The 14503-nt window shown below is 45.5% G+C and overlaps 1 protein-coding gene across 1 annotated transcript in view; it reads left to right on the top strand.

Moving 5' to 3' along the window:
* The window catches only part of neurl1aa (neuralized E3 ubiquitin protein ligase 1Aa), a 30318-nt gene extending 16528 nt beyond the window's left edge, over positions 1–13790 (top strand). The window contains exons 4-6 of the mRNA XM_040186814.2: positions 1322–2044; positions 10969–11118; positions 12224–13790. Of these exons, the coding sequence (XP_040042748.2) occupies positions 1322–2044; positions 10969–11118; positions 12224–12462 (1112 nt within the window). The 3' untranslated portion in view covers positions 12463–13790. The remainder of the gene's footprint in view (positions 1–1321; positions 2045–10968; positions 11119–12223) is intronic.
* Positions 13791–14503: the final 713 nt, after the last annotated feature.

Genomic DNA, 14503 nt, shown 5'->3' with positions numbered 1-14503 from the left:
CTTCATGTCCCGGAGGTATTGCAACAAAATCTGTCCATTCGTAATCCAATGGGATGAAGTGATGTGCAGCAGAGGAATCCGTCTCTGCAAGACCCCCACACATACAGTTTTGTTAGGTGGTGTAATTCCGATCTTCTCATAAATCGGAGAGAGTAGGCCGCCACTGGCTCGGTATTCCGATCAGTCGTGCGGCTAAGCCGTTAGCATGCCTGCTGCTGTCTGTATCCCCAAGGGAGAGGCCTTCCCAGAGCCACATTAAGCTATACGTACTTAACTTAAAGCCTCCCTTCAGCAAGTGTCTCTCTCTCTGATGAAATGGCATGAAACACGGAAATGGCCGCTGTTGGTGGTTTTGTTGGTGCTGGCTGGGGTTCTCATGACGGCTGAGACCATCAGAGGACCGATGGTAGGAGGGAAGAGTAGATGAATCAGAGAAGTGGTTTCAGTTAAGATGTGCAGTTCTGGAAGGACTCAAAGAGAATACTGCTTTGATTTTGAATGTTAATTGGTTTAGTGCAGTTTCATTTCATTTTATATTATTTTGGTTTATTCATGCAAACAACTTCCATTGTCTATTTTTGACAATGATGCCATTCGTGTATACTCACCTGAGAATAAGGATCCCTTCATATCTACATAGGGAGCTGGTTCATCCTGTTACACATTCACGTTTGTACAGTAGCCCAGCAGGGACACACCAGGTAGTTGCTCTTGCCCCTGCTCTGCAGTAAGCAGGGGTCTCTGTCAGGGTGGCAGGCCAATTTTACCCCAGCCAGCAGGCCAGGAGGGAGGCAGGGAGGTGGAGCACATCCAGCGGTGTTACGGTGAGCCCCGTGTCGAGCAGGATGAGGCTGTGAGCCGCCTGAGGGCAGATCAGGGGGGTTTATGTGACCACTCTTACTGCTACGGACACGTGTTGGATGCCATTGATGACTCGCTGTAGAGTGATACTTTACTATGGATGGCAAGGAATGCAACCAACGCAAACAGGCTTCATTTAGAAGTCATTTACTGACTGACTCCATAGAGCACTTTCCTGTCTTATGTTAGAGGAGATGATTCAGCTGCAGCAGACTACGTTTTTTTTTTTTTTTTTAATCTTTGAACACCCTTTCTTACGATCTGAGTAATTAGAACTAGCGTACGTGGCATCCAAATGAAGTCAAATGGCTTTCTCTTTCTGTTTCATCATTTTATCAGCTCCTCTGACAGTTGTTTGCTTTCTATTCAGCGATCCAGCTGACTGCAGACTTCACTGCCTCAAGTCTGAGATAACAGTGCGACCACTATTAAGCACCGTTCTGTCTCCGTCTCTTTGCAGACAGTGCGATTGTTCCTCCCGACTGCCTACGCCCGCGCTCCTTCACCACAGTGCGCTCGTCCTCCCTCCGGCGTGAGGCTGACGACTCCCGCCTGTCCGTCAGCCTGTGTGACCTCAACCTGCAGCAGGACGACGGAAGCAACGGCCACAACCACTCCCACCGGCACACCCTCCACCTGGCCTCCTCCTCCTCCACCTGCCCCATACCCCAGAACTCCCTCAACTCCCAGCAGTCTTCTCTGCTGCCATCCGCCCTGGACAGCGACCTCCACTTCCACCAGCTGCGTGGCGCTCACATCAAGACTCTGGACCAGCAGACGGTGGCCCGATCCGAGCACGCGCGAGACGAACGCACGCTGGTCTTCACCAACCGGCCCCTGCGCACCGGGGAGACCGTCTTCATCAAAGTCACCAAGTCCAGCCCGGCCCGATCAGGCTCGCTGTCCTACGGCGTGACATCCTGCGACCCGGCGGTGCTGCGGCCCAGCGACTTACCCTACAACCCAGAGGCTCTGGTGGACAGGAAGGAGTTCTGGGCGGTGTGTCGGGTGCCGACGCCTCTCCAGAGCAGTGACATCTTGGGCTTTCTAGTCAACCAGGAGGGGGAGGTCATCCTCAGCCACAACGGCGCCAATGTGGGCATGCAGGTGTGCGTGGACAACTCCCGCCCCCTCTGGATGTTCTTCGGTCTCCATGGCGCTGTGACTCAGCTCAAGATTCTGGGTAAGTGAAATCAAAGTAGTTTGACAAAAATATTTTGGGGGGTAGTGGGTGATTTAATGATGAAGATATTAATTAAGATACTAAAACTCCAAAAATTCTGGATGCTACGTTTTTTTATTTGGGTCCATCCTAGTTTTACTTTTTTAACCACATTTAAGTGAGGCCTTTATTCATGAACATCACTGTTAGTGATCATTTTCGTATGGAGAGTTCATGACAAACATCTTCTAGTTCTAGTTGTTTTTTTCTAGTGTTCTAGTTGCTATTGAATAGTTCTGGCAGATCTGGTCTCCGTCATGGTTCTTTACAGTAGGAAAAGTGTATCCCCTCAATGTTTGATATTGAGTGCGTTTCCGGCAAAAAATCTCCCAGCACAAACGACAGATTTGATGCCCATTACCCACACAGAGGGCTTGTAAACTGTTCTGTCGCCAACAAAATCGATTGTTCTTGTATCTAAACCGTCCATCCGCCTGGCCCTTCTCTTAACGCCAACTGTGATCAAAAACACACGGATCTATGATATTATACGAAAACACAGGTATGTATAACACAGAAAATATAGTTATACTAGAACTATACTTTTATATTTGACATTAACATAAACATATTAATTTCCTAACTACATATTGCTATGAACTATTTATAAAATTTGTTTACTGATCATACAACTAATGTAAAGTGCTTTTTGCACTCCACAACTGGACAACCTGATTAGACAGCATGCAAAAGCACCCCAAGGACTTTGTTTTTGGGAAGAAAGACGCAAGACGGAAGAGTGGATGAGATGGAAACGTTTAATTTTTGATTTATGCGCCTCGTCTGTGTCTGGAGGGGAGCGATGAGCACACTTTAGTTCTTAGACCGCTCGCTTTATCTTGGGAAAAATCCAACGTGAGAGTCATTTCAGGTGGAAGAAACCCGTCCTTTGAGCACTGCGATGTATCCTGGAGGTCGGGAACCTACAGATCAGGATATCGATCTTCATTTGGCTCGGCACACCGCTGCTGACACCCCTCGGCTACGTGCTGAATTTATTTACTTCCTAGGGTTGAAAATCTATTTGTGCTAAGTGTTGATCGCTCTGACAGAATGCCAATCGGGGGGGAAACCGTTTGGAAATTACTGCCGGGGATCAGGAGCAGCACCAAGGGGGACACAATATTTACAACCAGGAAGCAGTTGGACACATTCATAGAAATGGAGAGAAAAGAAGAGTCTCTGTGGACCCAGAAGATGAGGAACGGGAAGTGTGAGCAGAGGTGGAGAGATGCTGCAGGGGGGGGCAACAAGATGTCCCAGCGGTGGGACACTTTGCATGTTAGTGGTCTACCAAGTATAATGCCTTCCCACAAGATTTGTATGTAGTGGCGGAGGGGGGTTCCCACATCTGCTAAAGAAAGTTGGCAAGGCACTCTTATAATGCAAAGTTGCACAATCAGCCGGGGAAGCTGTTCTTTGATTAATGCAGCTCTTGAGAAGGTTTTAACCTTTCCAAAGGTGTCTCAGTTGTGTGCGTGGAGGAAGAGGCATCCATAAATATATCCTGCGATTCTTCACTGACGGCAGCGGAAAAGGAAAGCAGAGGTTAGAAACAGGTTAGAGAGGAACAACAAAACTCCAGCCAGACATGCAACAGACATCACTGAAGACAGGAAAGGAGCTTTAATGCTCCCTACTTAGCTCCTTTAGCATAGCAACCACTGGACCATCCTTTACCAAAGGAAAGGAGATCATTCCGTCCCACAATTCCTTGCGGCGGCGATATTGAAGAAGGGACGTATCATTCGGCCGTGAATTAACAATCATGACGAGATGTAAATACATCATGTAAATAACCGTTAGCATAACTCCTTTATATTGCAACCTTGTTAATAAAGTAATCCTTTGAACGTGGTTGTTTATGAGGTCTGCATGACTCAGCACGTGGACGGAGGCCTCTAAGATGCTTCTTTGTAGTCCACCTTCAGAGAAATTGTAGTTTCGCTGCAGACTGACGTCTCTAACATGCGTCTGGCCGTCGCATCAGAACTACAGAGCTTAGTGAAAGTCGCAGTTGTCCTCAAACATTCTCCTAACCATCTTTCCTTGACCCCGTGACGTGGTTACGAATAGACGTTAGGGGCTCATTTTTTGACAATTGGAATCCAGCCATGGTCTGTTTTGTCCCTGATTGCGCCCACCTGGGTCCAATCTCCCCAATATATTTAAATCGTGTGCGTCTCTTCCTGTTGTGGGTTCGTCTGTTATTCTTAGTTTCCCCTGTGACCCTGACTTTTGTGCTCTGATGTTCCTTGACCTTGTTCGCCTCCAGGCATGTGTTTGTCTTAAGCCTCTGAGGAATGTTCAACGTTAACAGCAACTAATTAAGAAAGAATATTATATAATATAATTGCACATCAAATTAAACCGCAGAACCAGGGTTCCAAGTATATGTATACACAGTATACAGTATTTACAAGCTCCAACTCAACCGCAAAACACCCAACAATTCTATGTTGGACAACGTAGCCGGCCGAAACATTCGCAGCTAAGCGCTACTTAGCTGCTAAAGACACAAATGAGATTTCTACGGCCTGCAGATCCAATAGATATGAAGCTCAGCCCTCTCTGGGAAAACCCTCAGCAAACCACAGCCAAAGAACATCAACAAGAGAAATCGTTTTTGATAAACAATAGTGGTAAAATGTCCCTTAGAAGTTTGCCATTAAAAAGTGTTCCGCTGCTTCCGGCCAAACAACACTAACATGAGCCGGCAACTTCCTCGTCTAAACTATCTGTACTAAAATAATCTCTGAAAATGTGTCCTTTTATCCATTTATCCAAATCGTCCTATGCAGAGAGAATGTTACAACACAAACAACATACGTATTGTGCTGTGATCTGATAAATCAAAGCTCTAAAATGAACTAATTAATCGCATATTTTGAAATATATATATATACATATATATTTTTAGCGTTCGCGCCACCCGGCCGTATGGTCACCCCCGACAAAATGTCACTCCAAGGTTTTTTGAAAAGTTGAGCGCTCTGTACAAGTGTGATCACTTTTCACAACGTGTATTTTAGACACTTTAATTGGTAATTTAATTGTTAATGCTATTTTAAACACACACATTTGATCATCCTGGCAGAAATCCACCAGGTGGAACATGTTGAACTAGCAACTCTTCCAGCTAGCTTAGCATAGCGGTGCTTTACGTGGTCCGTTTGCCACTCACCCCCCAAATTGTGATCACACAGATTTTTTTTATCTTGGGAATGCAGTTTTTGAGCAGAGGCCTAGAACATCTCCTGGTTCTAGAGTGGTAAAAGACATTTTTAGCCTGTACCGAATCCTCACAGTACGAACCGCAAAAGGGATTCAGAAGGTTCCTTTTTGAGACCCGGCCAGCGAGATCATTGAACCGGTTTTGAGGAGGGCCACGAAGCGCTCCACTGACTTTCCGTCTCCTCCAAGAACTCCAAGAACCTCGGAACAGTTCTGGGGAACGCGCCTGGCCGGCTCCACAACTCCTGTTGGCGTCCCGATTGCCGCCTACTCCCGAGCCTCCTGTCCGTGTCCCGGCCAATGGCTGCCCCCCGCCACCGGTCGCTAAACCTTGGTTGACCCTGAGATGAGGCTGAATCCTGAGCATCCATTATTTAGAACCCGGCTCTTTGCATGTATGAGCAAGCTAATTCTCTGTGTTCACGAGAGCTGTGCTCCTTTCACCCGCTGATGAGGAGTGTGTTTGTGTCTACTTGATCCTTATCCATTTTATTGATTCCAGTTGCTTTGTTTTGGGTTGTTGTGGTGAAATCCGCTCATCAGCTGATCAATCGGTGACATAGTTAGCAGGTTGGTTTCCCCAATCATCAATTCAGTTGTGTTTCATCTTGTCTTTCATAAGCAAACCGTACCATGCTTTACTTTGCAACAAGCCTACACACTCTGTTAATCTCAGCTCTTCTGCTTTACTCTTAAATTACATTTTCCTGTTTTGGAATAACCGACCGCCGGTCTTCTCAGTGTACAGAGCCTCAGTAACACAACAACACAGGAAAAGAAGAACAATGACACTTGTCTCCTTATCAGAGCACATCTAATAATTCCCACTGAGGGGATATTAATCTTTACTTTCCAGCTGCTTTGAAATAGAGTCTTTTGCAGCTCTGGATCTATTGCTTTTTGTTAAACGGAGAGCAATATCACTTTCTGTGAAGCTGAATGACAGCCATGCCTTTTTAATGGGAGTGAAGGGTGTTGAACTTGACAGCTCGGCTCCCCCAGTGGGCTTCTGCTTTCATGATGGCCAGATAAAGCAGTCCTCACCGAGGCCTCTTACTTGTACAAAGCGTGAAGGAATCATAATCAGTAGTGAGCATTGTCCCTCCGGATCGTAGTGTTACCGTGAAGGAGGTTTTGTTGGCTGTCGGTGAGCAGGAAGGACACGATAAGCTCTCCATCGAGAATGAACAAAGCAGTAGTTCTTGAGGGAGGAGCCTTTTGTCTATCAGCTATTTGTTTATTAGGGATGCATTTGTGAAGGTGTCCCCACTGTCAGCTCCCGCCAGGCGGATCACCATGTCGGTTTACTGCTGTTAATAACCAGGTCTGGGGTTTGGACAACAACAGTAAATTTGCGATGTAAAAATCCCAAACTGAGGGACACTCTAAGGCGGCAGGTGTTCACGTTCCTGGACTCACCAACTGGACCCTGGAGGTGTCCTTCAGAGTGAAGCACGGGAGAAGCTCCGACATGGTGTCCGCCAGCTTGGGACCGCTCAGGTGCTTTTGAATGTGGGTCACAAACATCGCCTGTCAGCTTGGCGGGCCTGTCTCAAGACCGATGGGCCCGAAGCCCAGAGGTCTGCGGTGGCGGACAGCGGTATTGCAGGCAAACCGGCTCGTGCGACCGGCTCAGTTAGAGAAAATGCCGTTGCTGTTGAGATCAGCATCTCTATTTAATAAATACGTCAAACTGAGAGACATGAACGGCGGGTGAGACGGTAAAAAAGGGCTGTGGTAATGGAAGTGTATATACCCACAAAAAGGTGGACGTGTTGTCAGACACTGTTCCATTGGACAGGGTGGACTGAGGCCTATGGTTGCTAATGTAAGTGCAGGGGTAGCGGCTCTCTTTAAATAAAACATAAATGTGGTGTTTTTGGAGTATTGAGAACAGGAGAATCGGTCTTCTATCAGCGAGCGGTGCTCTGTCTGCTGCCGTAGATGAGACCTGGCGCTGCCCAGAAACAGGAGGCCTGTAGCGCTGCTTTGGACTGATTACAAGGTGCTTTCCAGAGCCTTATTAAACATACTGAAGGGCATTCTGGTACTGATTGTACATTCAGACCAATTATATTGTGGACAGGGCTATTGTGGATAACATTTTCCTTACGAGAGACAATTTGGACATATGCAGGAAACAAATGTCTACTTTGGTGTTTTGTCACTAGACCAGGAGAAAGCATTTGACGGGGGGGGGGGGGGGGGGTCACTCCTGTTTGTTCTCTGCACTTAGGGCATTTGGTTTTAATGGTTTTATGGCTCGGGTTGGTCTATTGTACAATGGTGGACAGTGTTTGGGGGCGGGCTGAATTGGCCAATCCCTGTACAGAGTGGGATAAGACAGGGTTGTCCAGGTCAACTATATAGCTCTGCTAGTGAGTTTTAATCGTCCTCCCATTGCATACATATACACTACAACACACGCTGACAATTTTAGTGACTCAATCCATGCAGTTTTAAATGTCAGACATGTTCTCATTTTTCCGGGCACCCTACCTTTTTTGATATATGCAAATAAGCAATTATACATGGATATGGAAGCAAACACAGACTGAACAGCTCAGAGATATACAACCGTGTCCTCCATCCAAAACAGCTCTTTTATCTCTGGGGATAACATCTCCACTGCGGATAGAGGAGACCATTAACATCTTGTGCAGCAGGGTTAAGCCCTGACCTTAAAGAGCTATGATCAGAGCTGCTGTCCTCTCATCCGATCGGAACACATGCAACACAGCTGAGCCACGTTTGTCCCATAACTGAGAACAATAGCTGCTTCTCAAAAACCAGGACATTTTTTAGGCCCGTGCTCAAAAAATGATGAAAATGGGAAAATGTTGCTGATAAAAGAGGCACCTATGAGTGTGTTCTGATGGGATATATCAGTATAGATGTTACTGGTTAAGAAATCAATGAAGATGGCACACAGAAAAAAGAATGAAAATATCCAGAATCGCCTGGGGAAAAAAATCACAAACAGGGTATTCCAGCAGTGGGGGCTGGTGGAAAACGTAGTTATGGCAATCGAATCAATTTCTGCAAACAGGCCAGATTGATTTAATGCAAAACAATTAAGGTATCAAAGACACATTACTACTTTGCAGTTAAATATCTAATCTTGAATCCAACATGACAAAAGGCAATCTTTCTTTTATTATTTTTGTCACCCTCCCAGGCAATTCAGTATAATCTATCAAACTAGAAAATTCCGCAGAAATTTTAAGAGTGTGGCCTAGCCTGCCCGCAGGTGCCTGTACATGAAACGGCCAAGAGGGCAAGTGAAGGCTAGCGAGCAAACTAAAGACGTGACCCATTTTTCTTTGGCCGTTTTAGCCACTTGTCAGCAGTTGGGTCCTTTTAATCACTAGTGCAATGCTAGCTAGCGCCATGTTAGTGTCATGCTAGCATGTGAAGTCCACACATTTAACCATTACCCTCCCTTCGGTTCGTATTGTAAAAAGTGAGCCAAATCTGTTGCTCACAGAAACCTGAACACCGTGGTCGTTCAACACACAAAGGCATACTAAGCCCCCAGCCCTCCATCGCCACCCACATCATCTGCATGCCTCCCATAGATGCTAAAAATGGAAGCATGGCTGAGGTAGTTCGCAGCAGAGATGTGGCCTCAGACGGGCAGCTGTTGAGGTCGGTTTGATGTAGTGTCGGAATCACTGCTGGGCCGCACAGATCCTGGCTCAGCTTTTTGCAACTGTGAATTTTCAGTTCTCTTTTAGAATAAAGGTTTTTAATTACATCGTTTTTTTATCCGATTAATCAAAAAAATAATCGACCGATTAATCTACTCAAAATAATCGTTAGTTGCAGCCCTACTAAAAACACAGGACTTTTTCACACACGGGACCGCACACATGTTCTGTGTAGAGTTTAACGAACATACCCAATTTAACCCACACAACTTATTCCTGTAACCAATATACTTATTTGAAGACCTCCTGCCACCGGTAGTGGTCTTTATTAGAGGGGAAGGAAAGCAGTTGCTGATTGAAATAGCTTGAGGGTTTTCTTGTGTCCAGCAATGGTGTCCCCTGTGCTCACACTTGTGGCTTATCTTTTATCTATTCATAGACTGTGGGTAGAGCAGAGCATAGCAGATGACCTGTTACATCACGTTACACACGATCATACACACTTTGAGCTGCCGGGATCAGCGGGGCAACCCCCGATCCACATGCCGCCACACCAAACAGCTGCTGATATATAAGCGAGTCGATGACATGCCAACTGTGACAAAAACACTACTGCTTCACAGACATCAATTATAACACAACATGATTGCTTTGCTCTTAAGTCCAAGGAATCGTTATTGTTTGGCCCCGTGTTGGGAAGCGGCTCCTGGCCCGGGCATCAGTAGTATTGATCACACTGCTGGTGCAGAGAGGTCTGCTGGGACGTTCAGCGTGATGTTACTGGTCAGTGCATCTCCTTAAGATTCATCCCAGTGGAGCCGCGCTTTTTTTGAGACAAAGCAGTTCCTGAAATAGGATGGTTCAATATCTCATGAGAGCACAGCAGCTGACGTCTGAATCAGTTAGTGTGCTATTTTTGACAGCCAGCTTCGGTAAAGGTAATTAAAGTAATCTGCAGCTACGGCGAGACGCAGCAAAGCATTTGATGGGAATTCTTAGCTGGCGATAACATGCTCGCTCTGCCAGACAGCTCATTTGCATCTAAATGTGTTGTGTGTTTTGGTGTCGCTGGCAGAGCGACAGATGTCAGAGCATCCTACAAGATGAGTGTCAGTAGGTGCTGTCCTCAAAAGACTGGTGTCTGCTTCTCTTTGCGCAATACTGTCCTTTCGGTCAAATTGGTCATTTTAAAGCTGTATTCATTTTTTTAACCATATGACAGATGAACTCACAATCTACTATCTGTAGTCCCTTTTTAATCCACTTGCAGCTCTGTGGTCTTCATTCACTAACTGCCAGAGAGAAATCAGTTGAGTTTACAACCCCCTTAACGCTGCACGTAGTCAACTCATCCATTCCTAGTATGGAAGAATTGATTAGTGCGGCTTCAGACTCACGTGTTCATCTTTCGTTTCCTCTGGCCACGTCTAATAGCCTGACCTCTCTTTCATTTCAACATGTAGTCTAAACGAATTCCCTTTTGTCTCCCCGACCGTGCGTCGTGTAGAATGTGGAACCAATGGAGGACTCCTCTAAAACACTCAGCGATGAATATGTGGCTACTCTCACAGATTAGAGTGCTCCCTCTATTCTCACGTGACCTTAAATGGAACTCCTGGATAAGGAAAAACAGTCCGTGGTGCTCTGCTTCACTGACACAGTGTGTGTGTGTCTATGAGAACACCTGGCCTGTAACGTCTTGAGCCACTTTATTTAAAGGAAGTCACGATCAACCTGCTTAGAGAGCATTCAGATTTGTTCTTATTAGGCCCACAGGGTTCGGCACCTCTCTAAGACCTCATCTCCTTCTCTGAACTATTTGTTCGTCCTGTCACAATGTCATCCTGCATTGGGATCCTATTCTTTTACAATTACAATATTCTCTCAGTTCCCAGTAGTGTCACTTTGAGACACTATAGATTTATGGCATCTGGTTCCTGAACTAATTAGAGTCCCGGTAAGATCAAACCTCTAATCCCTTCTTTGATCTGCTCCCACTAGGTTCCACTCACCTCGGGGATCCGCGGACCTCGTCAAAACCCAGCTCGCCCTCGTCCTCCCCCCACACCCCCAGCGCCCTGGGCAGTGGCAGCTCCGATCCGGTGCTGAATGGAGGCCTGTGCTCCGCCGCGTACTGCGCCTCAGCAGAGGGTAGGTACTCCCGGATATGAGGCCCAGCATCAATCACCCCACTAGGGGTTATGGGACAGTGAGCAGATCCTGCAGTAGATGGGAACAATAAACCTAATAAAAATGTTGTGAACATGGTTCATTTAGAGGAGAAGTTGCCATTTAATTTCACTTCATTCAATAAGTTGGGTGTTTTTTTATATCTAAAAGATAATACTACTAGCCTTCACTATTACATTTAAATAAACTCAGTAAGTGGTGCCGCTTGTGTCCTAAAATGGTCTGTTTACTCCATTCAAGATGGAAGAAGAAGAAAGAAATATTTATGTTTAATGTTTATTAATTCTATAAAGTGACTTATGGGTTTGCAAAGAGGTGGAAAATTCCCAGAATGTTTTCATGACAATTTAAGCATTACTCGTTTTGGCAAAAGCATAAAAAGCATATTATATAATATAACTTGCATGTAGTTGAGAAGCCTGTGTAAGCTTGTAAAAGCATATTTTTAAAACTATATTTTAAAGATGTATGAAATGCAGCACATGCTGTGTTTTTAAAAAGGAGCTAGTTATTTCTCTCAACCCGACGTTGATCCAATAAGTCTGAACTAGTTCCAATGTGAGGGCATCAGCATCAGTATGAGACACTGTGTACAGAGAGGGAGATCCGTGTGGGAGGCAAAGCTGTCGCCATGGAGACGATGACTTATTTTACTGTAGTTCAGTTGTTACTAACAAAAAGTGATTTTGTTTGAACCACAACCACAATCTTTTCCTAAACCTATTCCCAGTCCTCTGTTGCTTAAGTAAAACCAACAAAAGTTATGCTGGAAATTTCTACGATGAAAAGAGATTGTTTCTACAATCGGTGAAAACAGCCAGCAAGTAACCAACAGTTACAACTTTTTTTTCTTCTGTGTTCTCTCTGAGCAAGACAGATATAACACATTATTGGGGGGTTTTCTGTGCCAACGACAGGGTTTCGGGGACAGATGATGTTGCATGTGTACAGACTGTAAAGTCCTTACCGACAAATGTGTAGTTTGTGATTTTTGGCTATACAACATAAATTGAATATTGTCTTTCTGTGGCTGAGATAAAAATATATCATTTTATCTTCTCCACAGAAGCAACCCCAAATTCCCCCGTCAGCCTACCCAAGTCCCCGACGTTTCCATCGGGAAGACCTTGTTCTGACGAGTGCTCCATCTGTTACGAGAACACCGTGGACACGGTCATCTACGCCTGTGGACACATGTGTCTGTGCTACACCTGTGGCCTCAAACTCAAGAAGATGTCCAACGCCTGCTGTCCCATCTGCAGAAGGCAGATCAAAGACATCATCAAGACTTACCGCAGCACGTAGAGGGGACAGACAGACGGACGGACGGCCTCCCTCAGAGCAGCAAAATCAGGGGAATAAGTTCAGGGAATAGGAACTCTGGTACTTTCATTTGATAAATTCACGGAATCGTTTTTTTGACCTTTTTCATAGTGTTTGTACCGTTTGGCCGGAAAGCTCTTTTGTCCCTGCAGAGGCGGCACATGGAGAAGTCAGAGGTGCCCCCAAATAAGCTTTCTTCTAACCACAAGGGTTTGCTCTCTGCCGGGATCTTTGGAGAATGTTACAGAGAGACAACTCTCTGTAACAACTGAGACAATCCCCCCCCCCCCCTCCAAAAAATGTCATTTGTGAAGCAATGTTGTAAGTTATGAGGACCGTCACCCCAATTTGCACCAAAGCAAACAAGTCACTTTGGGGCTGAATGTGTTGATAGTCGTTCTCTCCGAGGACGACTGAAGAAGCTCTGACACCTTTTCCCCTCAGTACCTCACAACTTGTGTCTGTGTGTTACTGAGCACTCCGCCATGAAGTCATGGATCTCTGTTGGAGTCGTAGTGATTAGAAGTGAGTGATGTGCGTACAGGTGGAAGGCAGAGCGGAGTATACTAAGTAGGATTGTAACACCTCTTGTACTCGTATAATCTAATGTACCTCTTTGGTAGTTCTATTGCAAATGTTGGTGGTAGCTATGTCGTCGCGCTAGCTAGCAGCTTGCTCTGCCGTGTGCTACGTTGCACTGAAATCAGCACTGTCCTCTCAGAAAGGCCCCGTTAAAAGACACCGAGGTTAAAGACGTTCTTCGGGTTCAAACAAACAATCTACAAACCTGCGTCCAATAGATTCAGCGGCTCGGAAGCTGTAGCAGGAAACAGGAAGTGGTTTTGGATTCTCCTCAGGGCCCACAATCTTTTTACCGTCCGCCCAAACATCAGCCATGTCATGCCTGACACACTGTGAGCGCTCATGACGAATCGACAGCTGCTCTGAAATAGTTCCCATGACAACGCGGAGTCAAAGGATCGTTGCCATGGCGTCAGAAGCCACCACAGATGTCGCCCAGCCTCCTGCCTTAAACCAGAGGAGGTTCATGTGGTTTCTGACGTTTTACAAAAGCCGTTGACGCGTTACCAAATAATCCTGTTGTGTGACACAAAAAGATTCCCCCATCCGAGAAAATCTATTTTTGTAACATAAATTCTCAACATTTCCAATATTGAACAGAACTGTTTTCTAAAGCTTTGTGACAAGCCTTTCACCAGCAGCATGAAGCGGTCCATGTTTTGAATCGGCATGGTTCTGATGCTGTAATACCACTACAAAATGTCTTCATATGTCCCCCCCCCCCCCCAGAGACAGCAGCTCAGCAGTAAGCCTTTGCTCATTAGAGGACGGCCCGAGCTGACAGACCGTTCGTCTTCTTTGATGACACCCTCCTGCACTCTGCAGGTAAACGCCCGGGGCTCAAACTTTGCTGCTACGCTATTGGCCAGCTGTCCTCTGTGGGCCAATGCTGACCGAGATGTTTCCCAGATCCCCTCCTCCCACACTACACTTTGATACGCTACTGCTTGAAGTGCGGATTCACATTTGAATGTCAACTTGTGTGTTTAGAGAGATTAATGGTTTTCATCAGCTTGCTTGATTTGAAACAAAAAAACAAAGAAAAAAAGTTCAGTTTTTCTCTTAGTGATAATCATGGTTCTGAGATTTGTTTTTCTGTCGTCCATCCTTGTTCTTTAGTAGTGGGAGTATAGTTTCTTGTACCTTGCGGCAGTAAGTAATATTGCAGTATACAATCAGAACCTCGTTGCTTTTGGTGCATGATATAAACTCTTGGTTTAATTACAATCCTTAGATTCCGCGAGCTCTTTTCTGTAATTGATCTTCTCGTGTGTTAGCCCGTGTCAGGGAGCCGTCTTCCTCGTTCTGTAAGTAGATCTCTCATTATTGAGTCTGGAAGCTATCTGAATGATAAATTTCACTTTATAAAGCTACTGATTGTAATCTTCTTCATGTTTCGACTCAACTACGTCTGTATTATTTTGACACTCCAAATTGATAT

This window comes from Gasterosteus aculeatus, chromosome 9 (genome assembly GCF_964276395.1).
Source record: "Gasterosteus aculeatus chromosome 9, fGasAcu3.hap1.1, whole genome shotgun sequence".
NCBI classification, from domain to species: Eukaryota; Metazoa; Chordata; class Actinopteri; order Perciformes; family Gasterosteidae; genus Gasterosteus; species Gasterosteus aculeatus.
The sequence above is the reverse complement of the archived record's forward strand: the minus strand, read 5'-3'. Positions and strand labels throughout refer to the sequence as shown.